The 27,980-nt window shown below is 44.6% G+C and overlaps 1 protein-coding gene and 1 pseudogene across 4 annotated transcripts in view; both read right to left on the bottom strand.

The window, feature by feature from the left end:
* LOC144695061 (interferon-induced protein with tetratricopeptide repeats 5-like) overlaps positions 1–27,980 on the bottom strand; it is a 97,548-nt pseudogene that overhangs the window by 52,952 nt on the left and 16,616 nt on the right. The window lies entirely within an intron of this gene.
* On the bottom strand, positions 366–27,031 carry LOC144695065 (interferon-induced protein with tetratricopeptide repeats 5-like). 3 transcript variants are annotated; one of them, XM_078565976.1, is made up of 3 exons: positions 27,025–27,031; positions 14,188–14,227; positions 366–3,204 (listed from the first exon to the last, which is right to left on the bottom strand). In XM_078565976.1, the coding sequence occupies exons 2-3, from the start codon at positions 14,190–14,192 to the stop codon at positions 1,713–1,715; spliced, it is 1,497 nt and encodes a 498-aa protein (XP_078422102.1). In that variant the 5' UTR covers positions 14,193–14,227; positions 27,025–27,031; the 3' UTR covers positions 366–1,712. The 3 variants fall into 3 exon arrangements, with proteins under 3 accessions (XP_078422102.1, XP_078422105.1, XP_078422103.1); XM_078565979.1 differs by lacking the exons at positions 14,188–14,227; positions 27,025–27,031 and adding an exon at positions 7,236–7,419; XM_078565977.1 differs by lacking the exons at positions 14,188–14,227; positions 27,025–27,031 and adding an exon at positions 5,803–6,158.

Here is a 27,980-nt window from a genome sequence, read left to right as displayed (position 1 = left end):
ACCACGCACCCAAAACCCATCTGGAGTTAAAATAATTCCTTATCCTTCTGGATGGGAGAAGTTGTGGGTTTGGAAAATGTTGTCGAAGCAGCCTTGGTGAATTCCTGCACTGCATCTTGTAGATGGTACACACTGCTGCTACTGTGCATCGGTGGTACAGTGAGTGAATGTTTGTGATTTGAGTACTAATCAAGTGGGCTGCTTTGTCCTGGGCGTTGTCAAGCTTCATAAGTGTTGTGGGGCCTGCATTCATCTAGACCATAAACATTACTGACTGTTAGAAATTAGCGTGCAGATCTTTTCCCCATCATATTCTGTACCACACAAACCATTTTCATTCCCTGAAATCAGCATCACAGAAAAAATCTTAGCCATGGCTTCATTTTATTGGTTATTTTCTATTCAGTCTCTGATTATACAATTACAATTGAAACCTCTGTTTAGAGAATTGGTACCTGTAGCTATTACATTTTATTCTTTTTCACTGAATTTAATCATTTTTTATATCCTTTATCCTTCCCCTGTTCACTGCATTTCCCTTCACGAGATGGTGACAGCCTGTAGAAAATGGTCTTTTCTGCGTGTTGTCCAAGCTGCCCTGTGTTGGCCAATGAGGGACTCGGATGGTTTGATGAAGAGTTGGTGAAGCTGACAAGTTACAGGACAGGGAGACTCCCAGTGACAGAGGCTGAGATCTGAATGAAAGCTCTGGGTGGGAGTCCGATCATTTCTCAGCAAATCCTCAAAGCAACAGAATCAAGTTGGTGATTTATTTGAAGGGTCTGCAGTAATTGTTGCCCCTTTCTCAGCTGTCACATATGGAAAGCATTTAACCCAATGGGAACTTTTCTGTGAAGAGGCAGCAAGTGAAAGATAGGGTGGCAGACTGGTTTTATTATACCCTCTACAGGCTGCATTGGATATTGTTATCACCATAAAAAGAGTATAAGTCATATGGTCAAAGTGCACTGAAGCTTATCGTAACTCCAGCTATAATGTTTTCCAACTAAAATCATTAACCGGATGATGATCCAAACAAAACACATTTTTCATCTATATTTGGACACCAGTTTACATATTTCTACCCAGTTATCTAGGTTACGTTAGAACTTAATGGTGCTGATTTTAAATCTACCCACTTGCTGGAAACTGGGCTAAACTGCTCACCCAAAGTGGGCGGGGTCCTCATTAACATATGCAGACTGGGGGTCTGGTGACATCATCGGGCCCTGACTGCACTGCCAGCTCTGTCCTGGACCTGGACCCGGTATGTACAGAAAACAGTGAGTTTCCAAATCCCCTCACCACTCACCCAAAACCCATCTGGAGTTAAAATCAGGCCCATGTTAAGTTTATTATTGACTTACACTAGTTCGTACAATTCATAAAGAATTATTGTGGCTCTGTCCACTTAGCTCAATTATCTCTAAATCCCCAAATCCTATCTCATTTTGTTTCTTTTCCCGCTCAGCAAAAGCTCTTATGATACAGAAATAAATGCTATTTGGTGAGTTCACCAGTATGGTTAATATTCCTGAATGAAGCACAAGGATTTAGAATAATTACAATAAGATAATGGTTTGAAAATTAAGCAAACATGAGTGAAATGCTCATTTGAATGAAGTTGCCAATAGAATATAAATGAAAATGTGCCCGACTGAACCTGTTTATAGATCAGGGTCGTTAATGCAGTTTTCAAAATGTGTTTAGTTTTAGTTGGGAAAGTCATTGTTGTCCTCGATGGAAAGGCGTAATTCACAAAGAGCACTTAGATATTCTTTATTGTCAGGATCAAACTCCAAGGCCATTTCAAAGCATTTAATAGCTTCACATCTCTCACCATCCAGCTGGTGCAGGAACCCAAAAACACCAAGGGCCTTGCTTTCTCTTGGGTTCCTGCGAAGCCGTCTTGCAGCTATCATCTCCAAGTTTTCTCGACACCTTTTCTGATGTATTGAGTCATAATTGACTTTCATTCCTTCCAGAAAATGGGTGATGGCATTTGATTCAGATTGTTTGTGATTGAGTTCAAATAAACCCGCCTGTAAACATATTGCCTGCTTATTTTCTGGACGAATGCCTTCCAATTTCAGTAGATGGTTGTAGATCTCCTTTACTTTGAGATATTCTTCATTTAATAAACATATTCCTGCAAAATCCAATTGGGGTTTAATAGATGTTAATGGTCGCTTCTCAAAAGCCTTTTGAAAATGATACTTGCATTGGTTGATCAATTCAGCTTTCTGTTGAAAAGCAGGATTGCGAGGATCTTTACTGCCTCGATATTTCATCAGTGGATTCAGTTTGGTTCTGTAGCACATACCTATTTGATGGTGTAAGAAGGTAGAATGTGGAGTTATTTCTAATCCTTTCTTCAGCATCTCCACAGCTTTTTCCACATCTCCTTTCGTTCTGTAAAATTTTGCTGCATAACGAAGCACGTACGGAAGATCAGGGGACTTATGCAATGCTTGTTTGACTAATTCAAGTGCTTCCTCCATTTTATTGAACTGTTGTAGTTTTAGAGCCAACAGCACCATGGCTACAGTGTGATCTGGATCAAGCTCCAGCACACGCCTCAACTGTTTTATTGATTCACTGGACCCTTGACTCTCTGGAGTACCAGGAAACCATTCCAGGCGAAACAGAACAGTCGCATAACCAACATTCCAGTCAATGTTCTCCGGATCTTCCTCCAGGGCCTTTTTAAAACATTCCATTGCCTCTTCATAATATTGAGAAGCAGTTGTCAACAGTGCCCAACCGTTCTCTCCATATACTTCAGGAATCTTTGCTGTATACTGAGAGCCATCAGGAAATTGTTTACAGATCTCCTCCAGCTTGTCGAGGTAGGACTGAGCCTCTGTCAGTTGTCCCATGTGATAATATACCCAGGCATAGTTTCCATAGGTGATGATGCTTCTTTTTTCAAATTCATCTTCATGATTCTCCCTCAGAAATCTTTCAGCTTCCTGTAGGTTTTGAATGGCCTCTTCATGGTTTCCTTGCAGACAGTTTACAAAAGCAAGTTGGTTGTAAGACCTGGCTTGATATTGCATATCAAGCTGTATTGAATCTTCTAATCTTTGCTTCATATCATCCAAGTCAATGTTTTCTTTCTGTGGCCCCCACGTGAAGTGACATTGAAGCCAATCGAGCTTCACTTTCAACAAATCCTTCTGTACGTTACTGCACACAGACATGCTAAAGGAAAAGGTTATGATTACAAAACTTTTGGTCTGTTTATTCTTGGTTGTCATGCTGGCTATTGTATTAGATCCTGGCCAGTTAGTCACTACATAGTAACGCTACAACCACCTCCACTCCTAATGAACAGGAGCACTAATTGAATTACTCAATCCGTTTGATGCATTTATACAATACATCTCAGTGTTATTCTTGCATTCCATTATGAAATAGGAGCCTCCTCACTCAATTGTGAGCACTAATTCTAAAACACCCCCTTCTCATTTCCAGTCAGATGAGGAATCTAAAGACCAGGAAGTCTGCTTTGCAGTCAGCAGGGGGCAGATCAGGTTTGTGGGCTGAGTGGTGGAGGGTGTGGAGGGTGGATGATCCCAGAAAGGGAGAAAATTTAGGAGAAGAGGCTTGATTATTTGGAAAAGTGTTACCGCAAAGCAAGATTAACTTAGCGATGAAAGACAACTTATTAACACAATACAGAGACCCCTTGAATTTAAGTACAAGCAGACAGTTCAAAGTGTAGATTGGTGTATGTATATAGTTTGTGCAGAAGCTGTGTGCCATTTATATGCTATATTTGGTCAAAAAGATCATTGTTCCTCCTTCGTGGGTGGGAGTGTCCTGTGTTCATGAGAGGCATGCCTCCCAAGATGGTATCTCCCCTTTTGTCCCTCCCCTGACCCCCACAAGCTGACGCCTTGCCACTCCTCCCTAGGGTGCCCCATCCCTCTATGCCCAAAAAGCCTGGAATCACCTCACTCCAGAATACAGATGGGCCAGCAGCTCCCCGACGAGTCAAAGACTCACTTTCATCTTGTTAAGTCCACCCGCTGTGTAATTGCGCTGAGGGGCTGCCTTTTTTAAAGTCGGTCATTTTATGACTGACCTTTCTATTGGGTGGGTGGGGAAATGGGTGGAGGGAGGGCAAGAAACACTGCCCCCATAAAATCCAGCCCACAAGAGCAGGTGGCAAGTAACTTGCCTGTTGATTCTCCAAAGTCCATCTCCAAGGCACAGGTCAGGAGCGTGATGGAGAACTCTCGACTTGTCTAGATAAGTGCAGCACTAACAACACTAAAGAAACTCAAAACATCCAGGACACAGCAGCCCACTTGATTGCAAACCAACTAGCCCCCATCCAACCCCTTCTGCATCCACCACTTTAAACATTCAGTCATTCCACACCCAGGACACAGTGGCAGCAGTGTGTACCACCTACTAGATGCACCACAGCAACTCGCCAAGGCTCCTTTGACAGCACCTTCTAAACCTATACCTCTACCATTTAAAAGGACATGGGTGACAGGGTACATGGGAACATAACCACCTGCATGTGGCCTTCGAAGTCACAAACCATCCTGACTTGGAACTATATCGTTTTCCTGAATTGTCGCTGGGTCAAAATCCCAAAGTCCTTACCTTGCCTTAAGTCACGGCACTGGGGGTGAACCTGCACCAGTTGGAGGAGCAGCTCAAGAGGCAGGTCACCACTACTGATGTCCATATGCCAAAAGACACAAATGTGTTGTATAGCATTTCCCCCTTAATATAACAGAGTGAAGTGGGAAAGGACTCTGGAGGGAGGGATAGAGGAAATAGTCGCTGAATGCTGCAGGACCAAGTAAGCCCACCACAAGCTGAGGCAGTGGGTGGGACCTCGGTGGGTTGTGGAGTGTCAGTTTGGGGATGGTTGATTGGAGTGGGGGAAGGGGGAGGGGCAGGGAACTGCCACATTCCCCACAAACTACATTTCAAAATAATTCATTGATTGTGAGACACTTTGGGACATTCCTGTAAGGTGTGATAAGGTGTTACATTGACACAAATTCTTTCTTGCTTCCTTCCTGTTCAATTCCCGTAGACTCACTTCATTCCCCAGCCATCCCAGCTCATTCTCTACTCCAACTGCCTCTTGTTCATGTAAACACTCTTCTCCCTTCCCCCCTCAATCCTCGCTCCCTTTCTTACCCCCTCACCCAGTTCATCGTGGCTTTCTGCTTTTATTTCAAACTATCAGACCTGTCTTTTCATCTTCCCTACACTCATTCTCAATTTCAGCACGCACTTTTCCTTCTCCTACCCACTTTAAGTTGGAACTCTTCTGCTATATTCCATAGTACATTCGCCCCTGTCCATCCCGGTTCATGCTATACTCTCCCTTTGATTTATATTTCTAATTGCTTTCATTTATACACATGTAAATGCTGAAAATCACCATTTTACATGAGTAAAACTCTTATAGATTGCCAATGGAACACAGCTTCACTTCTTGAAAGTCTACATATAACCTGAGGATGTTGACTGGATGCAATTATAAAAATAAAAATTTAACTTTATATGCTTAATGAAGTCTGATTGGACAGTAAGTTTAATTTTAATTTGAATTATTAACCAATATAAATTTTTTAAAGATCTGCCTACTGCCTGGTTTTCTGACGATCACCAGTCTTGGTCAGCACCATACCCTCCTCACTGTGAACCAACTCTACACATTTTCACTGCTTTGAAATGTACTCTAGTTTCTTCCTGAAAAACAAGCTCCTTGTTCAACAGTCTACACGCAAATTTCAATGCTAAAGAAATTCCAATGATCTTTACCTCATATTTCTGATCAGGTGGAAAATGTGTTGGATTCACGTTTCAACTTCAACTTGACTTGTAATGGTAAGCTGATCGTGAAGAGCGTTTGATGTGTTACATTTTACAGCTATTTATCAACTCCGTCATTAATTGCTTTAAGATGATTTCATGAATGGGAATCGGAACTAAAATTGTTGCAGTGAAACCAAGGTTTCCATCCAGAAACGAAAATGAAACTGAAAATCAATGTTTCTATTTATAGACACCAACTTTGTTTTAACAAAGAACTCCATGGCGCCAATTAAGATCATGGGCAAATGGCCCAAACTTTTTTGTTGACTTCAACCATGCCTCCTCAGTCAGCCACTTCCAAAATTGTCTTTTGAACACAATGATTCGATTGGCTTTAATGGAGAGTATTTGTAGCCCTGGTTGATGCATCCTCTAACACTCTCAGAACCTTCACTCGCATATTTCCCTTTCATATTCTCTCTCACAATTGGATCTGGGAGGAATACTCACGTCTAAAAAGCAAAACCTTTCAAATTTCACCCATTTCTTTCCTCAAAACCACTATTCTAACTGATATTGCTTGACACAAGAGCTGCAACAAGTCTACAAGGACATTTCACTTGAAGGAGCAATGTACCTCCTTATCTTATCATGGGATGCATGCATGCAATATGCATTCATATTGGGGAAAGTGTACACACCATTCACAGGTCCTCAACACTATGAGATATACAATCAGAGAGAAAGAAATGGAGCTGTGGGAGAAGGGGTAGATCCTGAGCACACATGAAGAGGAGATCCCTTATACCCTGTGTAGGTGACTGGAGAATCTGTGCAAAAGGTTGAAATGGAACTACAAAGACAACAGAAGGCTAGTAAAAGATGGGAAATGTTAAGCATAGGTAACCTCAGCTTTATGTCCTTTCTCAAAGAATCATCACACACTCAGCAATTATTACTCCAAGGGGAATGTCACCAGGCATGAGGTTAAATAAAAGCAAAATACTGCGGATGCTGGAAATCGGAAACAAAAACAAAAATAGCTGGAAAAACTCGGCAGGTATCACCACCATCAACACCCCTTTGTCCTTTTGTCTATATCATCTTTGGCAATCTCTTCTTTGCCTCCACCTATCACTGGCCCTCTATCCAGCTCTACCTGTCCCACCCACCTCAACCAGCTTATATTTCACCTCATTTCCATTTTTCTTTAGTTCTGATGAAGAGTTATAGGGACTCGAAACGTTAACTGTATTCCTCTCTGCAGATGCTGTCAGACATGCCGAGTTTTTCCAGCTATTTTTGTTTTTGTATCAGGTTAAATAAGCTCTGCTTTATTTAAAATCCCAGGGAATGTCTTCAGGCAAGAAGCTAATCATGATAATAACAAGCCGGGAAATTCTATTAGGGTACTTGTGGTAAAGTGGAGTGCTATATACCTTTAAGAGAATGTAGTTAGTTGACCATGTGACTGTATTGACCAATCGCTACACAGTGCAGGTACTTGGGTAAGTGTAAGTCTAGAGCTGGAGGTGATTGAAGGAGCACACATGGTGTTCATGCTCTATTCTTAGTTCCAATAAACCACCAGTGTTTGTTCAGTTAATCGGTCTCTCTGCATGTGTTGTTTCAAGCACCAACTAATGTGTTAATATCAGGGGTACAGCTAGTATTCGCCGGACAAAACAAACCTGAAAAACCAAAAACATAAAACTGGTGACGAGGATAAACCAGATGAATTGACGGCAATCAAGAAAGCCGCAGTAAGCCAGCTACATTACTTTGCCACTACATTGAAAGCGGTTTGAAAGCGCAGTCTCCTTAGTCATTGAGTATGCTGCAGTTTGGGCATCTTGAACCATTCGACCCCGTTTCTGATGACTGGTCTCAATACGTCAAACGCCGAGCATTCTTCTTTACCGCTAACAACATCGCAGGGGAGGACAAGAAGAGGGTGATTCTTTTGTCCACATGCAACGGCAAAACAGATGCGCTGATCCGCAGCCTCACGTCACCTAATACCCCCGACTCGTAGGCTTTCGACGAGTTAGCAAACACTGTAAAAAAACACCTGAAGCCAAAGCCCTCAGTCACTGTGCAGTGTTTTAAATTCAATTTGAGGAATGGGCTTCCAGGAGAGGCAATCGCTGGCTATGTAGGGGCTTTAAAGAGATTAACGGAATATTGTGAGTTCAGAACTTCAATTAATGACATGTTGAGAGACTGATTGATATGTGGAATTGGGAATGTTGCTATTCAAAAGTGATTGCTATCTGAAACTAATCTAGAATTCAGTAAAGTATGACTTTCTTTTATTCGTTCATGGGATGTGGGCTTCGCTGGCTGGGCCAGCATTTATTGCCCATCCCTAGTTGCCCGTGAGAAGGTGGTGGTGAACTGCCTTCTTGCAGTCCATGTGGTGTAGGTACACCCATGGTGCTGTTAGGAAGGGAGTTCCATAATTTTGACCAAGCGACACTGAAGGAACGGCGATATATTTCCAAGTCAGGATGGTGAGTGACTTGAAGAGGAACTTCCAGGTGGTGGTGTTCCCATCTATCTGTTCCCCTTGTGCTTCTAGGTGGTAGTGGTCGTGGGTTTGGAAGGTGCTGTCAGAGGAGCCTTGGTGAATTCCTGCAGTGCATCTTGTAGATGGTACACACTGCTGCTACTGTGCGACAGTGGTGGAGGGAGTGAATTTTTGTGGATGTGGTGCCAATCAAGTGGACTGCTTTGTCCTGAACGGTGTCCAGCTTCTGGAGCGTTGTGGCAGCTGCACTCATCCAGGCAAGTGGGAGTGTTCCATTACACTCCTGACATGTGCCTTGTAGATGGTGGACAGGCTTTGGGGAGTCAGGAGGTGAGTTACTCATCGCACGATTCCTAGCCTCTGACCAGCTCTTGTAGCTACAGTATTTATATGGCTAGTCCAGTTCAGTTTTTGGTCAATGGTAACCCCCAGGATGTTGATAGCGGGGGATTCAGTGATGGTAATGCCGTTGAACATCAAGGCAATGGTTGGATTCCCTCTTGTTGGAGATGGTCATTGCCTGACACTTGTGTGGCACGAATCCATTTGTCAGCCCAAGCCTGGATATTGTCCAAGACTTGCTGCATTTGAACCTGGACTGCTTCAGTATCTGAGGAGTCGCGAATGGTGCTGAACATTATGCAATCATCAGCGAACATCCCAACTTCTGACTTGATGAAAGAAGGAAGTTCATTGATGAAGCAGCTGAAGATGGTTGGGCATAGATCACTACCCTGAGGAACTCCCTCAGTGATGTCCTGGAGCTGAGATGACTGTCCTCCAATAACCACAACCATCTTCCTTTGAGCTAGGTATGATCCAACCAGTGTAGAGTTTTCCCCCTGATTCCCATTTACTCCAGTTATGCTAGGGCTCCTTGATGCCACACTCGGTCCAATGCTGCCTTGATATCAAGTGCAGTCACTCTCACCTCACCTCTGGAGTTCGGCTCTTTTGTCCAAGTTTGAACCAAAGCTGTAATGAGGTCAGGAGCTGAGTGGCCCTGGTGGAACCCAAATTGGGCACCATTGAGCAGGTTATTGCTAAGCAAGTGCCACTTGAAAGCACTGTTGATGTCCCCTTCCATTACTTTACTGATGATGAAGGGTAGACTGATGGGGCAGTAATTGGCCTGGTTGGATTCGTCCTGCTTTTTGAGTACAGGACATACCTGGGCAATTTTCCACACGGCCGGGTGAATGCCAGTGTTGTAGCTGTACTGGAACAGCTTGGCTACGGGCACGGCAGATTCTGGAACACGAGTTTTCAGTACTATTGCTGGAATATTGTCAGGGCCCATAGACTTTGCAGTGTCCAGTGCCTTCAGCCGTTTCTTGATATCACGTGGAATGAATCAAATTGGCTGAAGACTGGCATCTGTGATGCTGGGGACCTCTGAAGGAGACCGAGATGGATCATCTACTCAGCACTTCTGGCTGAAGATTGTTGCGAATGCTTCAGCCTTATCTTTTGCACTGCTGTGCTGGGCTCCTCCATCATTGAGGATGGGGATATTTAAGGTGTCTCTTCCTCCAGACAGTTGTTTGATTGTCTACTACCATTCATGACTGGATGTGCCAGGACTGCAGAGCTTAGATCTGATCCGTTGGTTGTGGGATTGCTTAGCTCTGTCTGTCACTTGCTGCTTATGCTGTTTGACATGTAAGTAGTCCTGTGTTATAGCTTCACCAGGTTGACACCTCATTTTTAGGTGTGCCTGGTGCTGCTCCTGGCATGCCCTCCTGCACTCTTCATTGAACCAGGGTTGATCTCCTAGCTTGATGGTAATAGTGGAGTGGTGGATTTGCCGGGCCATGAGGTTACAGGTTGTGTTTGAGTACAATTCTGCTGCTGCTGATGGCCCACAGTGCCTCATGGATGCCCAGTCTTGAGTTGCTAAACCTGTTTGAAATCTATCCCATTTAGTATGGTGGTGGTGCCACACAACACGATTGAGGGTATCCTCAACGTGAAGGTGGGACTTTGTCTCCGCAATGACTGTGCGGTGGTCACTCCTACCGATACTGTCATGGGCAGTTGCATCTGCGAAAGGCAGGTTACTGAGGATGAGGTCAAGTATGTTTTTCCCTCTTTTTGGTTCCACAAACCCAGTCTAACAGCTATGTTATTTAGGACTCAGCCAACTCGGTCAGTAGTGGTGCTACCGAGCCACTCTTGGTAATGGACATTGAAGTCACCCACCCACAGTACATTCTGCGCCCTTGCCACCCTCAGTGCTTCCTATGAGTCTAAGTGATGTTCAACACGGAGGAGCACTGATTCATCAGCTGAGGGAGGGCGGTACGTGGTAATTGGCAGGAGGTTTCCTTGCCCATGTTTGACCTGATGCCATGAGACTTCATGGGGTCCGGAGTTGATGTTGAGGACTCCCTGAGCAACTCCCTCCCGCCTCCCGACTGTATACTACTGTGCCGCTATCTCTGCTGGGTCTGTCCTGCTGGTGGGATGGTGATGGTGGTGTCTGGGACATTATCTGTAAGTTATGATTCCATGAGGATGACTATGTCAGGCTGTTATAAAAGCAAAAAACTGCGGATGCTGGAAATCCAAAACAAAAATAAAAATACCTGCAAAAGCTCAGCAGGTCTGACAGCATCTGCGGAGAAGAACACAGTTAACGTTTTGAGTCCGTATGACTCTTCAACGGAACTAAGAAAAATAGAAAAGAGGTGAAATATAAGCTGGTTTAAGGGGTGGGGGGAGTGGGGGGATAGGTGGAGCTGGATAGAGGGCAAGTGACAGGTGGAGATAACCAAAAGATGCCATAGACACAAGGTCAAAGAGGTGTTGAAGTTGGTGATATTATCTAAGGAATGTGATAATAGGTGACATTAAGGGTAGAAAGCAGGACGAGCAAGGTACAGATAGCCCTAGTGGGGGTGGGGTGGGGGGAAGGGATAGAAATAGGCTAAAAGGTAGAGTTAAAACAATGGATGGAAATACATTTAAAAATAATGGAAATAGGTGAGAAAAGAAAAATCTATATAAATTAATGGAAAAAAGGGGGATCAGAAAGGGGGTGGGGATGGAGGAGAGAGTTCATGATCTAAAATTGTTGAACTCAATATTCAGACCTGAAGGCTGTAAAGTGCCTAGTCAGAAGATGAGGTGCTGTTCCTCCAGTTTGCGTTGAGCTTCACTGGAACAATGCAGCAGGCCAAGGACGGACATGTGGGCATGAGAGCAGGGTGGAGTGTTCGAATGGCAAGCGACGGGGAGTTCTGGGTCATGCTTGCAGACAGACCGAAGGTGTTCTGCAAAGCGGTCATCTAGTCTGCGTTTGGTCTCTCCAATGTAGAGGAAACCACATTGGGAGCAGCGATTGCAGTGGTCTGAATTGAGGGAAGTGCAAGTGAAATGCTGCTTCACTTGAAAAGAGTGTTTGGGCCCTTGGACGGCGAGGAGAGGGGAAGTAAAGGGGCAGGTGTTGCACCTTCTGCGGTTGCATGGGAAGGTGCCGTGGGAAGGGGTTGAGGTGGAGGGGGAGATGGAGGAATGGATAGGAATGTCCCGGAGAGAACGATCCCTGCAGAATGCCGCCAGGGGCGGTGAAGGGAAGATGTGTTTGGTGGTGGCATAATGCTGGAGTTGGCGGAAATGGCGGAGGATGATCCTTTGAATGCAGAGGCTGGTGGTGTGATAAGTGAGGACAAGGGGGACCCTATCATGGTTCTGGAAGGGAGAAGAAGTTGTGAGGGCGGATGCGCGGGAGATGGACCGGACACGGTTGAGGGCCCTGTCAACCACCATGGGTGGAAAACCTCTTATAAGGAAGAAGGAAGACATGTCAGAGGAACTGTTTTTGAAAGTGATATAATCAGAACAGATGCGATGAAGGCGAAGGAACTGAGAGAATGAGATGGAGTCCTGACAGGAAGCAGGGTGTGAGGTAGCTGTACTCGAGGTAGCTGTGGGAGTCGGTTGGCTTGTAATGAATATTGGTGGACAGTCTATCACCTATACAGTCGCTCTGTTCCCGCTCTTTATACAGCCGATCCACTCCCTCACAGGTAAACTCCTGCTCCTCATACAGCTGCTCCACTCTCATACTTTATACAGCCGCTCCACTCTCACTTTTTTTTTGTTGTTTCACCTTTATTATTCATTTAATGTCCCCCTGTCCTTAAGTTATTAATTTAATAATAATCAATAAATGATAATTACTCAGCTGCTAATTTAAATCTAAAACAAACCTAAAAGCTGAAATACTCACCTGTCAATTACCTGCCTGCTCTCCTGTGATGTCACTGTTTGTTTTTTCGGTGTTGGTTTGATTCATTGTTTGGGGGGCCTCTGTCCATCTCCCCAGCTCTTAATTCACTCTCCGCACTGTTATCACCCAGGACAAGCATGACCCAGACCTCCCTGTCGCTTGCCATTTCAACACTCCACCCTGCTCACATGCCCACATGTCCGTCCTTGGCCTGCTGCATTGTTCCAGTGAAGTTTCCTGAATGTGACTTTTATAAAAACGTACACCCCATTTGGACAGTAATGACGTGTGCAACTAATAGCCCCACACTGCCACCCCCTGGAACTTAGCTGGGACTGCTTCTTGTATTCTCAATGGGAGGGTGGGCTGTTCCCTGTTGGAGATAGAATGGGGAGAAAGGGTTGGATTTTCAACTGCACATGGGGAAGAGGCGGTGTGCAGGTGTGCATTGAGAATCACCTTTGAGGGGTGTGACTAGAGTCTGGTGCCTCTGGAATTCAATGTGATTTTCCAAGGGAGGCTGGGGGAGTGGGGGGTGGGGCAGCAGGAAAAGCCTCCAATTAACTGGTTGTCGAGCTTATTTTTGAGCTTATTTAGAGGCTTCTGACCAGCAGAATTTTTAACTGGGAGGAACATGCAGTGTCTGGGACACATCAGGGAGTCATGGGGGTTAATGGTCAACACATTTAAGAAAGAGGGAATATTGCTCAGCTGCTCAGACAGTGACACAGAGTTGGCATTGCTGGTGCTGACAGGGTTGCAATTGTGAACAGTGAGTGCTGACACTCTTGCGAGGGATGTGGGGAAGCTGGCATCACCTGGGGAGCTGAGGTTGGCAAAGGAAGCCCTAAGGAACCAGTGCAAGCATAGAGGGCATTGGGCTTTGTCACTAGTGATGGATTCCTTCAGGTCCAGGAGATCATCAGTTGGATCCACAGAGGCACCAGGGCACCGACAGACCAGCTAGCCAGATTCCTGTATAGAAAATGCTTCCACTCGAGACTGAGTGTCCTGTTGGTCTGTGATCACAGGAAGCACATCTTGCCAGTCTGTGCTGGTTCCCAGGCAGCTACATTGATGACTTTATCCTTGGAGGAATGTCAGGTGCTGCATCTCTTCAGGACCCTGTGAGTGGTTACTGGGAGATAAGGGTTATTCTCAACAAAGCGCAGCAGCGCAGACAAGAGGGGCTGGAGTAACAAGCGCTGCTCGGAGGATTCCAAAGGAATCCAGGGGCGCCTCATTAGACCTGGCTGCAGTCTTTGTCCTCCTTCATTCCATAATTCGGTGTGTACCTCTTCCAACGCAATGTAGCGAAGTGCAAACCTGCTCCCCCATTGCCCGCATGTGAACTGGCTTTTTAAATAGTCTCGGTGAAACCGCGCCACATGGGTCCGCTTCACTCCCATCTAACAGGCACTGAAAATATGAAACTCGGAAGTAAAATGATGAGGAATCCCTGTAGACATCAGTCATTCTCACATCCACTATAGTGTGTGTCATGACCCGCTGTCTCCCACCCTGTCCCCAAGTCCTGTCTCCCCATTAATATTGGGACATCACTGTCACGATTATTTAACAAGCCAAGGCATGTAATCATGCTGTGTAAAGTGTTGCGATCACTAACCTCATGATGCTGATCTGGGTTGTACCGAGTTTGATTGCAGGTAGCCGCTCAGTGAAACACTGGATAAAACTTGGCTCCTCAGATATTTTTATAGCTTCGGGAATCACATGATTTCGAGGAATTGCTGCTTGAAAGTGAAAGTGGAAATTGAAACTGGAAAGTGAATCTTGACCACAGCCTTTTCCTCAAATGATTATAGAAACCGCCCATTCCTCAAAACCTGGGAGATAAAATCGCGACGAGAATGGGGGCGCTTCTCAAATGGGGAGGGGGGCGTCTCTATGAAATCCGGTGGTCTCTGATATTGTGGTGATGCTGAGGTTAAGGGGGCATGACTGGGGAATCAGAACTCGAGGAGAATGGAGGCTTAGGAGTAGCGATAGGAATGAGGGCTTGGGGTGAGAGGGAGACTGGAGGCTCGGGAGAGATGGAGATTGGGGAATGGTGGAGAGAGGGTGATCCGCCTCTTCCCTATGGAAACCTGCCCCCTCCTCTCATACTCTTGGGCCAAGGCCTCCGGAGAACCTTCCCAGAAGGAAAAAACAGTTTGGACCAGAACTCTTATTTCCCACTTTTACTGGTGTTCCATTTTAAGGTAAACAAGAGCAGTTCAGAGCAGTATTCTTATTCCCCAGGTTTTACTGTTTTTTTCCTTCTGGGTTGGAGTGCTCTCTCTCTCTCTCTCTCTCTGTCAGAGTGACACTCAGAATCACAGAATCACACAGCGCAGAAGAGGCCCTTCGGCCTATTGAGTCTGCACCGATACATGAGAAACACCTGACCTACCTACCTAATCCCACTTACCAACATTTGGCCCATAGCCTTGAATGTTATGATGTGCCAAGTGCTCATCCAGGTACTTTTTAAAGGATGTGAGGCAACCTGCCTCCACCACCCTCCCAGGCAGAGCATTCCAGACCGTCACCACCCTCTGGTTAAAAAGGTTTTTCCTCACATTCCCCCTAAACCTCCTGCCCCTTGTGGAAGAATAAAATACATCTAAGGACAGCTAAGGGTTAAACAGTTAAAACCATAGAGGAATACTACAGCACAGTTCTCTCTTTTGTTCTAGCAGGTACACCTACAGCTGCCAGCTAACTGAGCAGGAAATGAGAAAAAGAGTATCATAAACATGCTTCCTAGAATCCTAGAGACAAGGCTAGGATGTCTGCCCCCAACACAAAGAGACAGGATCAAGCAATGGTCATCTGTTCTCTAGAGTGTACACCCCCTAGCACTAAAGATAAGGTCAAGCATGGTTATCTATTCTCGGTCTCACTTTTTTATTACCAGATGGGCTTCCCCCAATATCCTGTATAGACATAAATTAGAATAGACTAATTGTGTGTTGCATGCCAAAGACAATGATTCTCAATGTAATTAATTATTGAAGGTTAGACAGTCTTATCACCTTCAAGCACTTTGATATGTACAACTTTTACTCTAAATATGTGTGTACTGTGATGCTTCCTCAGAGTGTCAGCTAGCTCCATTGTACGCTGCTGGGCTCTCCGTGATATCACGATTTAATAAAGGCTTCCGAGACAAACCTCCTGGGTCTGAGTGTTCACTCCGTTTTCTGCGACAAATTGGCGACGAGGATGGGATCCGACTGAAGTCCAGTAACCTCTTAAATTGGAGAGGTGATTGAAATCCTGGGCCGTCGGATCTCTAAAAAAAGAACTCTCGCGGAGACCAGGAGGAATTATTCTCCTAAATTAGGGAGAATACACACTGCATCCTAGCTGAGAGGGGGATTGCAGTGAAAGCATCGTAGCTGAAAAGGGAAGTGCTAGAAAAAGGGTAGCTACCGACCAGACTCAAAAGACCCAAGGAACTGGAGGACTTGTTCAGGAACTCTTAAACACCGGTGAGCGCATAGGGTAGGAAACGCGCCGCGCTGTTAATTGTGTTTTCTTTTCTGAAAAATGGGAGGTTGCAACAGCAGAGCGGGCTCTGCCACTCCCCCGCTTCGCAAAGTACTAAGAACAAACCGAAACCGGTGAAACCAGAGCTTAAATCAGGAACTTTGAAGATGGGCAAGAAAACAGAATGCAAAATGGATGGAGGTATAAAAAAAAAGTAGTAGTAGTATACCCAGGGGTTCAAGTCCCATGGAGGTGAAAAGTAAGTAATTTCTGTGTTTTCTTTTGTGTATATTATTAAGTAAAATGGGAAATATGACATCAAAGAAACCCCAGGTTCCCCCTTTGAAGGGAACCCCAAATGTTTATATGTATGTCCATTACGGTCCTGAAATTGTCCAATATGTTTCTGATTGGGTTAAATGGACTCAAAGTAAAGGAGAGAGCTTCCCACCAGCTGGAACTTTTAATTGGGACAGATTTGAGCGCTTATAATATGTTTTAAGGGAGGTAGATAGTCCGCGACTGAATTTTCTGTAACTTAAAAAGAAATTGAATTGATCTAAGTTACAAGAGCTGTTTGTGCTGAAGAGAGAGAGAGAGAAAGGGTACCCCTAGGGGGTTAATGAGCAACTCACAAGCAGCAGCAGAGAAAATGTGAGCTTTCGTCAGTTTGAAGGTCCCTATAGGTGGAGCCTTCAAGATCCCTTTATTCCCCCCACTGCTACTCGAAGCTTCGTTTAGAGTTAAGTTCAATATTATAGGAGTATTGATACATACCTTTATCTATGTGTTTGTTTGTGTGCAATGAAGCATTTGTATGTGAGCTTTAATGTGTTTTCTTCCCTGAATTGTCTTGTGTGTGTGTAGTTGAGCACTTTAGAGTCGAAAGCCCCATATTAGATTAAAGGAAAAGTTTATTCAAATATTCCAAAGTTTTGAGTATAAGGTTTGAGTTGAGATTTCTGGCAAAAATCGTAATTTGAAGGTAGTGTAAAGATAAAACAGGGCTTGCCTTTGTTTGAGATGAACCAACCCTTGTACCACCCCCTTGCAGACTAGTAGGGAATAACCCTCATCATCAGCTTCCAAGCTGATTGGGATTAATACATACGAGTTAGTATTCTAAAATTCTGAGAAAAAGAAATTACTTAAAATTCAGAAGGATTCTAGGAAAACGAAAAGACATAAACACAAGGTCTAGATGGTTCCAATGGATAAAAAGGGGTTTCTTAAGAAGAGATGAATTAAATATTAAAGGAAATCTGCTTTCCAAAAGCACTGGAATTTGAATTTGGGACAATCTTGAGATGTAAAATGCAGTGTAATTTAACAGGCTACTTTTGAATCACTAGGATGCTATCTAAGATAAATAATGTGTTGATAAACATATGGAAATTATAACTTGGATACAAATCGTTACACATGAAAAAGAGGTTGTTTTAATTTTGATAGTGTAAATTACAGTTCTTACAAAGTTTAAAAATTTGAGGTTTGGTTCTTGATAAAGTTTTCAAAAGGGAATTTTCATTTTAAAAGGTCTGACAACAATTGGCACTAATTCAAACGCTGCAAGCTTTTGTGTTTGTAAGTCTGTTCCCAAAATATGAAGCTAAGCTCAAGACCTTGACAAAGTTTGGCAGAAATCCAATTTTTGGCCGAGTTAATGAATCTGGGATAATTCTAAAAGAAAAGGGTCAGACACAATTTAGTGGGTTTCTTTTAAGACAATAAAATCTTTAAGAAGAAGAAAAGGAAGCAAAACTTGTTAATACCTGATTTCTGTTTTTAAAACTGTTATGAGAATATTTTAAAGTCTCTCCAGGCAACCTGAACAAGATAAGATGGTAGCTGTTGCAAGTGTAATATGGTATGAGGCAAGTAGGAGAATGAGTTAGGGAAAGAGGACATAATGTACAAACTGTTTTAAGGGAAATGAATTTGATAATCTGGCCATCAACTGAGGCATTGGAACTGCACAGGGGGAGATAAGCAAAGATCTAGAGACAGAGATCCCCGTTGAAATGGAATAGTTAATATGGCCTCAAGAGTAAGGAAACATTTTAAACAATCAAGACGATAGAGAAACTGAAATCCAGAGAACCTTAGGATGATCATGGTCAGGAAAGAAAACTTAGAGGTAAAGGGAAAGCTGGAAAAAGGCTAAATAGATGTATTACTGACTATATTAATGTTCCTGCAAGCTACAAAAAGTAAAACCACAGGATTAACACCTTGTTGACAGGCAGAGTTAAGCGGTTCCCAGAGAGAACCATCACTGGAGGTGAAAATACTGAGCCATTGAAAGATAGGATAAGAAGGTGCATTGTTGAGTTGTTTAAGGAATTGAGGCCTGACATGAGACAGCAGCAGGAAAGAGTAAACTGGAAGGAGCCTACCCAGATGGATTCAGATCAGGGAACTAATTTCACAGGGAGAGTCATTAAAGAAGTGTAATTTTATGAAGATTAAACAGAAATTCCATATTCCTTACCACCCCCCCAGAGTCCAGAGATGGTGGAAAGGATGAACTGAACTTAAAAAAAAAAATCAATCAAGAGACAGGGAACAGCCCAATATTCTAATGCGCCGTGGGCTACACCAAGCAGGACCGCCAGGTTCACCCCATTTGAAATGATAACAGGTAAGGGCCATGCAATTACCTGAAGGTATTATAGTAGGAGATGTAGGGCCACAGAAAGGAAAAATACAGGACAATGAAAGGGAATTAAGTAGGTGATTACATGAGTTGAGAGAGGAAGTTAGAGACTGACAGATGATTAAGGATATGGAAACAGGCAAATCCAAAGAGCAACAATGGACCATACCAGGTAATTATGACAGGTGATACATGTGCACTTGTAGATATGAGAACGGGAAGTAAATGGAGGCATTACACACAGTTAAAGATACATGACGATTGACCAAGCGGTAACCCAGAGAACGGGAACCGATGTTAATGTCTCCACAGATCTACGGTCCTGGCCGTGGGCCTATCAGTACTGGTAACAAGGTCGGGGATCATCACTGATCATCCTGCACCGCAGGAGGAACTTTGGTACAGCATGGACAGTGCCGAATGCGACATGCAACGGGGAATGATAAATGTAACAGTAGGAGAACAAGTGCTTTCAAATTGTAGTAAGGGTTTGCTTCAGATCGAGCATGGGAGGTCCGCCACTACCCAGCCGCCTCCCACCTCTACTTTCACAGTCTGAGTAGAGATAATTGAAGCCCCTCAAACCACACCGACTGATCCATCTTGTCCGACTATGCATCCAGGACCGACGAATGGTTTGGTACTGGTTAATCAGAAGTTTTGTATGATAATGTACACCATGGGCTGGTACCCGTATTCTTGAATGTATCCGGTGTCGTCCTGCCCCAATTGTGCTCAACCCATACCCAAGCACTCTATACGGCTCTGACGCGCCAGTTGATGACTGAAGCAGTTCAGTTCAATGGCGAGATGCGATCAGGCTTGGGAGGGAACTGCGTTAAGCGCAGCCTGATAAATGGTGCCACTATGATATTCAAAATAGAGACATCATTGGTTAATCCAAAGTCTGGCTACCGTGCTCGAAAGTCATGCGGGGACTATCAATAAATTAATTGAAATAGGAAAAAATATTTCAGACAAAGCAAGCAGAAATGATGTTTGCAACATCTATGGATCTTGGGCACTGGAACAAGCAGGAGAAAATTTAAGACAGACTGAAGAAGGAGTAGTCCCTTCATGGGTAACTAATGAGCATCTATTGAATCTCTCACGACACAAGAATCATGACTTGACCGGTTGCCAGCTCAGGGGTTTAACACGTGTATGTAGAATGAATGTTGAATGTATAATGATTGTAATATGCTAATAGGCATTGTATTAGTAATACCTGTCATACCTATGTCAATGACATAACCCAGGCAAGATGCCCACACTGACTGCTGGTACGGAACCCCAGCCATGGGGCCCATTTGTACACCTACAAATGGACTTTATACAAATGCCTAAATGTATGGAATATAATTATGTTTTAGTTCAAGTATGTTTGTTCTCGCGATGGGTGGAGGCGTATCCCACCCGAGGAAATGATGCTGTTGTTGTTGTAAAATTGTTGTTCATTTTACTGCTAAAGTGATAAAGGAACTGTTGAAGGCCTTACAATGCAACCATCACCTTTCCTGCCCATACCACCCCCACTCTACTGGAGCGGTGGAAAGACAAAATGGTATTCTGAAAAAACAAACTAAATTATGTGAAGAAACTAGTTTGAAAGGGCCTGAAGCTCTACCCTTGGTGCTCATGACTATGCGCTCTCACCCTAAGTGTACCACCTCCCTCTCTCCTTATGAAGTTGTAATGGGATGTCCTATGCGCCTCCCAGTGACCCCACACTTGTCTGCTAGGGAAATGGACATCCCCGCTATGGATGAGGGAATGATTACACACTGTATAGTGGTCACTAATTCTCTCAAGAGCTTGCATATACAGGTAGTAGAAGCTCAGAAAAAGTCCACCATTGAAGACTGCCATCAATACCAGCCCGGGGACCTAGTCCTAAAGACCTTCAGGAGAAAGAACTGTTTGGAACCTCGATGGGAAGGGCCTTTCCAAGTCCTGCTCACCACCCATATGGCCGTAAAAGTTGAAGGACGCACTTGTGGATCCACGCATCGCACGTCCAGCGGACGCTGACCTCGGACGGAAGTGTTTGTGCAAGAACTTTAACTGAGCCGTCGGAATGCTGACTCTGATTTGGATCCTGTCCTGCGTGGTCCTTGCGGGGGCATGGAATACCAATTCTGCGGTTCAACGAATGCAGGCCGTAGCCTCGCAAGTTAATCGGACTAAATTTTGGATTTGTACGCATTTTCCTCTAATCAAAACAGCGGCTGAATTGCATGAGAGGGTGGAAAGGACCCTACCTTTTGCTGCTAACAACTCGAACGGCCCTGAAGATTAAAGAGAAGGAAGACTGGGTGCACGCCACTAGCTGTAAAAGACATTGTCCGGCAACAATATAGCAGATGTTACCAATTGATCTAACTTGTATTATGTATTGAAACGGAAAGTTTGAGTAATTTTTATAAAAAAGATTCATGGTCGTCTGTAATACTAGGTTGGTTCTCCGGTTGGGGAAGTTGGTTGCTATACGTTTTAACTGGGTTGGTCGTAGCATGTGTTATAAGGTGTTGTGCATGTGCTGATTTGCAAATTTGCTGTCTCCAGGTTATTAACAGTGTCTCTACTGGATTAGGAGGAGCTCCAGTTGTCCCTCAATTGATACGCACTGGCCCCCAGCGAAACCGCCTGGTGGGGAGAAAAAGTTTACCCTGCCAGAGATCGGCCTTTTCCTTATGTTTATGAGCCCCCTTATGATGATGAAGATACTATTCCTCATTGGTATTAATCTGAAAGATTAATAAGGAGGGATTGTGGAAGAATAAAATACATTTAAAGGACAACTAAGGGTTAAACAGTTAAAACCATAGTGGAATACTACAGCATAGTTCCCTCTTTTGTTCTAGCAGGTACACCTGCAGCTGTCAGCTAACTGAGCAGGAAAGGAGAAAAGGAATATCATAAACAAGCTTCCTAGAATTCTTGAGACAAGGCTCGGAGGTCTGCCCCCAACACAAAGAGACAGGATCAAGCAATGGTCATCTGTTCTCTAGAGTGTACACCTCCTAGCACTAAAGATAAGATCAAGCATGGTTATCTATTCTCGGTCTCACTTTTTTATTACCAGATGGGCTTCCCCCAATATCCTGTATAGTCATAAATTAGAATAGACTAATTGTGTGTTGCATTCCAAAGACAATGATTCTCAAAGTAATTAATTATTGAAGGTTAGACAGTCTTATCACCTTCAAGCTCTTTGATATGTACAAATTTTACTATAAATATGTGTGTACTGTGATGCTTCCTCAGAGTGTCAGCTAGGTCCATTGTATGCTGCTGGGCTCTCCGTGATATCACGATTTAATAAAGGCTTCCGAGACAAACCTCCTGGGTCTGAGTGTTCACTCTGTTTTCCGCGACACCCCTCATCTTGTACTTGTGTCCCCTTGTGAGGAATTACAAATTTGGGTTAGCGCCCCTGTGATCTCCTCCCTTGCCTCCTCATCCGGACCTGGAGATTTGTTCACTTTTAAACCTGCCAACACCTCCAATACCCTGTCACTCGCTTTATCAATTTGCTCAAGAAGCTCGCAGTCTCGCTCCTCGAGTTCCATACCTTCCTCTTCATTTTCTTGGGTGAAGATGGAAGTGAAGTATTCATTCAACACTCTACCGATGTCCTCTGACTCCACCCATTGATTGTCCCCTTGGTCCCTAATGGGGCCCACTCTTTCCCTGGTTATCCTCTTCCCATTGGTATACTTATAGAATATCATGGGATTTCCCCTACTTTTACCAGCCTGAGCTTTCTCATATCCCCTCTTTGCTTTCTTAATTGCTTTCTTCAGCTCTCTTTCGCATATTCCCTCTTTGTTTTCTTAATTGCTTTCTTAAGCTCCACCCTGCACTTTCTGCACTCCACTAATGCCTCTGTTGATTTGCTCCCCTTGTACCTGCTAAAGGCCTCTCTTTTCTTTCTCATCGTGTCCTGAATATCTCTGGCCATCCATGGTTCTCTGGGCTTGTTACTCCTTTCTATCACCCCAGAGGGAACATGTTGAGCCTGTACCCTCCCCATTTTCTTTCTGAATGCCCCCCACTGCTCTTGTGTAGATTTCCCCACAAGTAGCTGTTCCCTGTCTACCTTGGCCAGATCCTGCCTTATTTTACTGAAATACGCTCTCCCCCAATCCAAAACATTTTTTTGCAACTTGTCTATTTCTTTGTCCATAATAAGCTTAAATTGTACCATGTTGTGGTTGCTATCACTAAAATGCTCCCCCACCATCACCTCAGCTACCTGTCCGGCTTCATTCCCCAGAATTAGATCCAGCACTGCGCCATCCCTTGTTGAACCCTCTACATATTGACCTACAAATTTCTCCTGCACACATTTCAAGAAATCCACTCCATCCAAGCCCTTAACACTATGTCTATCCCAGTTAATGTTGGGAAAGTTGAAATCACCTCATATAATTATACTATTGTTAATGTTTTACGCACCTCCACAGACTGTGCACATATTTGCTCCTCAATTTCCCACTGTCTGCCTGGGGGTCTATAATAGACACCTAACAATGTTCTGCTTTTTTATTCCTAAGGTCTACCCGCAAAGCTTCATTCAATGCCCTCTCCAAGATATCAACTCTTCTTACTGCAGTAACTGACTCCTTAACTAATAATGCAATGCCTCCTCCTCTTTTACCACCTCCCCTGTCGTGCCTGAAGATTCTATATCCCGGAATGTTGAGCTGCCAACCCTGCCCTTCCCTCAACCACATCTCTGTGATGGCTACTATATCACAATCCCATGTGTCAATCCTCACCCTTAACTCACCCGTTTTACCTGTAATACTGCTGGCATTAAAGTAGGGGCCATCCAGCCTTGCCTTGCTCCCTTGAAACTTAATGCATCTGTATTCCCTCTGACTTGATTGTTTTACTGTATTATGATGTGTCCTGATAGATGGGTCTTCTTCTCTGCAGCAAAGAATTTCAGATTCTATCCCACCCACAGCTGCAGCCTGAGGACACCTCCACTGTTAAGCAGAGCAGGGTAGCTGTACAGTGTTTTACCCAGGTGATCCTGGCTCTCAGCTTGTGCAGTTTCGGGGGATTTGTGTTCTGTTTTCAGGTTGAATATCACCAGATTATAGGATTATTATTTGTTACATGGTGTCGGGGCATTATACCGACTATTAGCAGTTGTAAATGGACTATCAGGGAGCTGTGGTATTATATTGGTAGATATGAGGGGAATCAGAGTGTTGTCAGTATTACTATTGATAGTTTAGTGAGTTACGATTGTTTGAATCAAAGTTCCTTTGACATATGTGGCGATTTTTCCCAAGGATTCAGAGGTGGAGGATGCTGGCTGGTAAAATTTCAGAGAAGGATGTCATACTGTCTCCGCACGGTTTTGCTCTGTCATTGGAGGAGGCTTCTTGCTGGCGGAAATCCAATAAAAGCTTATCAGCAACCAATTAACAGGAAACTTCCAGAGTAAACCCCTCGGTTCCCAATTTTCCCTCACTTAGTTCCCCATCACCCCTCCCTCAGTTCTCGCTATCCCATCCCTCAGTTCTCCCTCTCCTCTCCCTCAGTGCTCCTCTATCCTTGATTCCACCTCTTCCCTCCCATGGTTTTCCCTTCCTTGTTTTCCATTTTTCGCTGCCCTCATTCCTCCTCTTCTCAGTTGCATCCTCTTTGCCCCCTCCTTCGCCCTCCCCCTCCCTCAGATTCCCCCCTCCTCCTTCCTCCAATTCCCTGCTCCTCTCTTGGATTCACCCCTCCTCCTCTCTCAATTCCCCCTTCTGCTCCCTCTGATTCCCCCTTTTCCTCCCTCGATTTCCGCCTGCTCCTCCCTCGGTATCCCCCCTCCCTCCCCTCCCCCTCCCTTGAATTCCCCCTCTTACTTCAGATAACCCCGTCCTCCGCCCTCAAACTCACCCCTCCTCTCCCCTCGGATTCCCCCCCTCTCCCTCGAATTCTCACCCTCCTCTCTCAAACTCCCACCTCCTCCTCCCTCGGGTTTTCCCCCATCCTCCCTCGGATTCCCCGCTCCTCCTCCAACCCGGCCAATTACCATTCCATTAGTTTACTCTCGATCATGTTCGGAAATCGGGATAGTTTAAGTCGGTTAAATGTGTATCTGTGTGTGTGAAGAATAAGGTTTAATGTTTAAGTTTGATTTGTATTTCTGTATTTGTCTATTAAGAAAGGGAGTTGAGTTTTAATTTAACTTTAAAAGATGCCTACATTTCTAATGAGGTATTTACGCACTTGAAGGAGTGTTAAAGCAAACAAGAGTAGACATACTGTGCTGTTGCCCAGTAACTGGGGTCCTGAGAGGGAGACCCACCCACACACACACAGACAGAGAAACCAAAAGCAGTTTGAGTTCAGTTGGTCATTATGCTGTAAGCTGAAGGGAGCAGTTTAAGTCTCTCTCTTACTGACTTACCAGCAGACTTTGGAGGGAAGTAAGTTTCAGAATGTTTGATGAGTTGCTCTAAAGTTAAAGTAACATTGAATGTCAAGTGAGCTCTGAATCTCAAGGGAAATGCCAGTCTACTGGGAGAGTGAACTGCAGAGAGAGTAGATTTCCCAAAAGAACCATTCGGTCCCAAGGCCAAGGAGTGAGATAGAAAGGAGGGGCCCCAAAAACACGTTATAGTCAAAGAAAGGAGAGGAATCTGTAAAAATGTTCTGTTCTGTGGAAGTGAATGTATGGAGCAGAGGGGAAGGTGCCAAGCTTCAGGCTTAAGGAGAAGTATGCTGCAGGCAGCAGATTTAAAGCGAGAAGCCTAAAGGTCCAAAGAGACAACTGAAGATCTGTAACTCATTGCTGTGGGAATGTGAAGCAGTGGGGTGCTGTTGGCACAGCAGAGCATTTGAGAGAGAGGGCATGGAAGGAAGTTTGAATGCACATGGTGATCCAGGGGAAGAACATTGGAAGGAGAGTTCAAAACACTGGAGGTTAAACCTTGCGGAAGACGTCTGATAGAAAGCGTTCTTTGGGAGAAGATTCCAAAGTGAGTTCTTGGAGAGTGGAGATTGAAAACCCTTGTGTGAAAGCGGGAGTTCAGTGAGACTGCTTGGCTTGCGGTGTGACAAGCATCTGTTGGGGGGTGAAGCGAGGGTGCATGGGAGGGAGTTGAGGAGAGATCTGTTTTGGGTGGTATCTGTCACTTGGTTTCAGAGAGTGCTATGTCTGACCACAGGTTACCTTTTGGATTACATGGGACGTGCACTTACAATGAACATTAGAGTATAAGATAGCTCTGGTAACTTGTGTTATCCTTTCAAATCTGTATATATGTATGAAGTTGTAGGTTGTGGGCGAAGGAGTATTGTAATATAGTTCCTCATTTCTTTTTTAATAATGCTTTGTTCTTTTGTTAAACGTTCATCAGCTGACTCCTGTGACACTTCTCAGTAGCCATGCTCCACATATCTAAACAAAAAATAAAAGTTAGGATCTATCATGCTGGGTTCCATCCTGGGATTAGGCTTATCCAGTAGTAACATCAGCTGGGATCATAACAATCATTAGTAGGGTGACAGAGGGGGTTATCAACAGTGCTATCAATTAGCACTTGCTCAGCAGTAACGTGCTCACTGATGCTCAGTTTGGGTTCCGCCAGGGCCACTTAGCTCATGACCTCTTTACAGCCTTGGTTCAAACATGAACAAAAGAACTGAACTCCCGAGGTGAGGTGAGAATGACTGCCTTTGACATTAAGGCTGCATTTGATTGAACATGGCATCAAGGAGTCCTAGCAAATCTGGAGCCAGTGGGAATCGGGGAAAACTCTCTGCCGGTTGGAGTTGTACCTAGCACAAAGGAAGGTGGTTGTGGTTGTACAAGGTCAGTCATCTCAGTTCCTGGACATTGCTGAGGAGTTCCTGAAGGTAGTGTCCTCGGCCCAACCATTTTCAGCTACTTTATCAATGACTTTCCTTCCACCGTAAGGTCAGAATTGGGGATGTTCGCTGATGATTTGCACAATTATAAGCACCATGCGCAACTACTCACATAATGAAGAAACCCATGTCTAAATCAGCAAGACCTGTGACAAGTAACATTTGCACCACTTAAGTGCCAGGTAATGACCATCTCCAACAAGAGAGAATCTAATTGTCGTCCCTTGACATTCAATGGCATTACCATCACTGAATCCCCCACTATCAACATCCTGGGGGGTTACCATTGACCAGAAACTGAACTGGACTTGCCATATAAAAACTGTGGCTACAAAAGCAGGTCAGAGATTAGGAATCCTGCGTTGAGTAACTCACCTCCTGGCTCCCAACGCCTGTCCACCTTCTACAAGGCACAAGTCAGGAGTGTGATGGAACACTCCCCACTTGCCTGGATGAGTGCAGCTCTCGCAACATTCAAGAAGCTTGACAACATCCAGGACAAAACAGCCCACTTGATTGACACCTCTTCCACAAACATTCACTCCCTTCACCATTGATGAACAATGGCAGCAGTGTGTACCATCTACAAGATGCACTGCAGAAACTCACCAAGGCTCCATGGACAGCATCTTTCAAACCCTTCAGGTCCAGTCAGGACCCCGGGGAGCAGAAAGCAGAAAACATCGGGAACAGACCCAATGAGAGCTGCTGGCGAATCAGAGTTCGGCAGCTCTCGTGCATGGTGTGGGAAAAACATCCACAAGGAGACCTGGGATGGCCGAGCATCCCAGGCAAAGCTGAGTAATGGCAGATGGGATTCGTGGGGGAGGCTGGATATAGGGGGGTAAGCAGAAGGGCAGAGGTGTGGCTCTCAGTGGGCCCACCCCATCATACCTTCCTGATGCTGGCTCCCTTGATCAGGCACTGAGTGCCTTTGAACAGGGGACTCCCCCCGAGAGACCACATGCAACCTGCACTGCTCCCAGTGTTGTGACAGACACACCGCCTTTGCTGAATACAAACACCATGGGAAGAGGCCCTTAATTGGACATTAATTGGCGGTGGGATGGGAAGTCCGCCACCGATGGGCCTTCCCGACACAGACTTATTCAGGGTGGAGGTGGAAATGTGGCAGAGCCCCTACCCGTCACCCTTTGTTGGCATCTGGTTACAAACAATGTCCGATATATATGCAGAATGGGTCATTAACTTTAAGAGCAGCAATGACATAATGCAGTGTTAGTCTGAGTGTGCCCTATAGGTGACCCCACCGCAACTATTAAACAAAGCAGAGAATACAAATATGAGCATTGTGCAATATTGTTAATTTAATAGGAAAATATCCTTTAGCTATATATCACACTGTGCAGATGATAACACTGATT

This window comes from Cetorhinus maximus, chromosome 20, assembly GCF_964194155.1.
Source record: "Cetorhinus maximus chromosome 20, sCetMax3.hap1.1, whole genome shotgun sequence".
Lineage (NCBI taxonomy): Eukaryota > Metazoa > Chordata > Chondrichthyes > Lamniformes > Cetorhinidae > Cetorhinus > Cetorhinus maximus.
The sequence above is the reverse complement of the archived record's forward strand: the minus strand, read 5'-3'. Positions and strand labels throughout refer to the sequence as shown.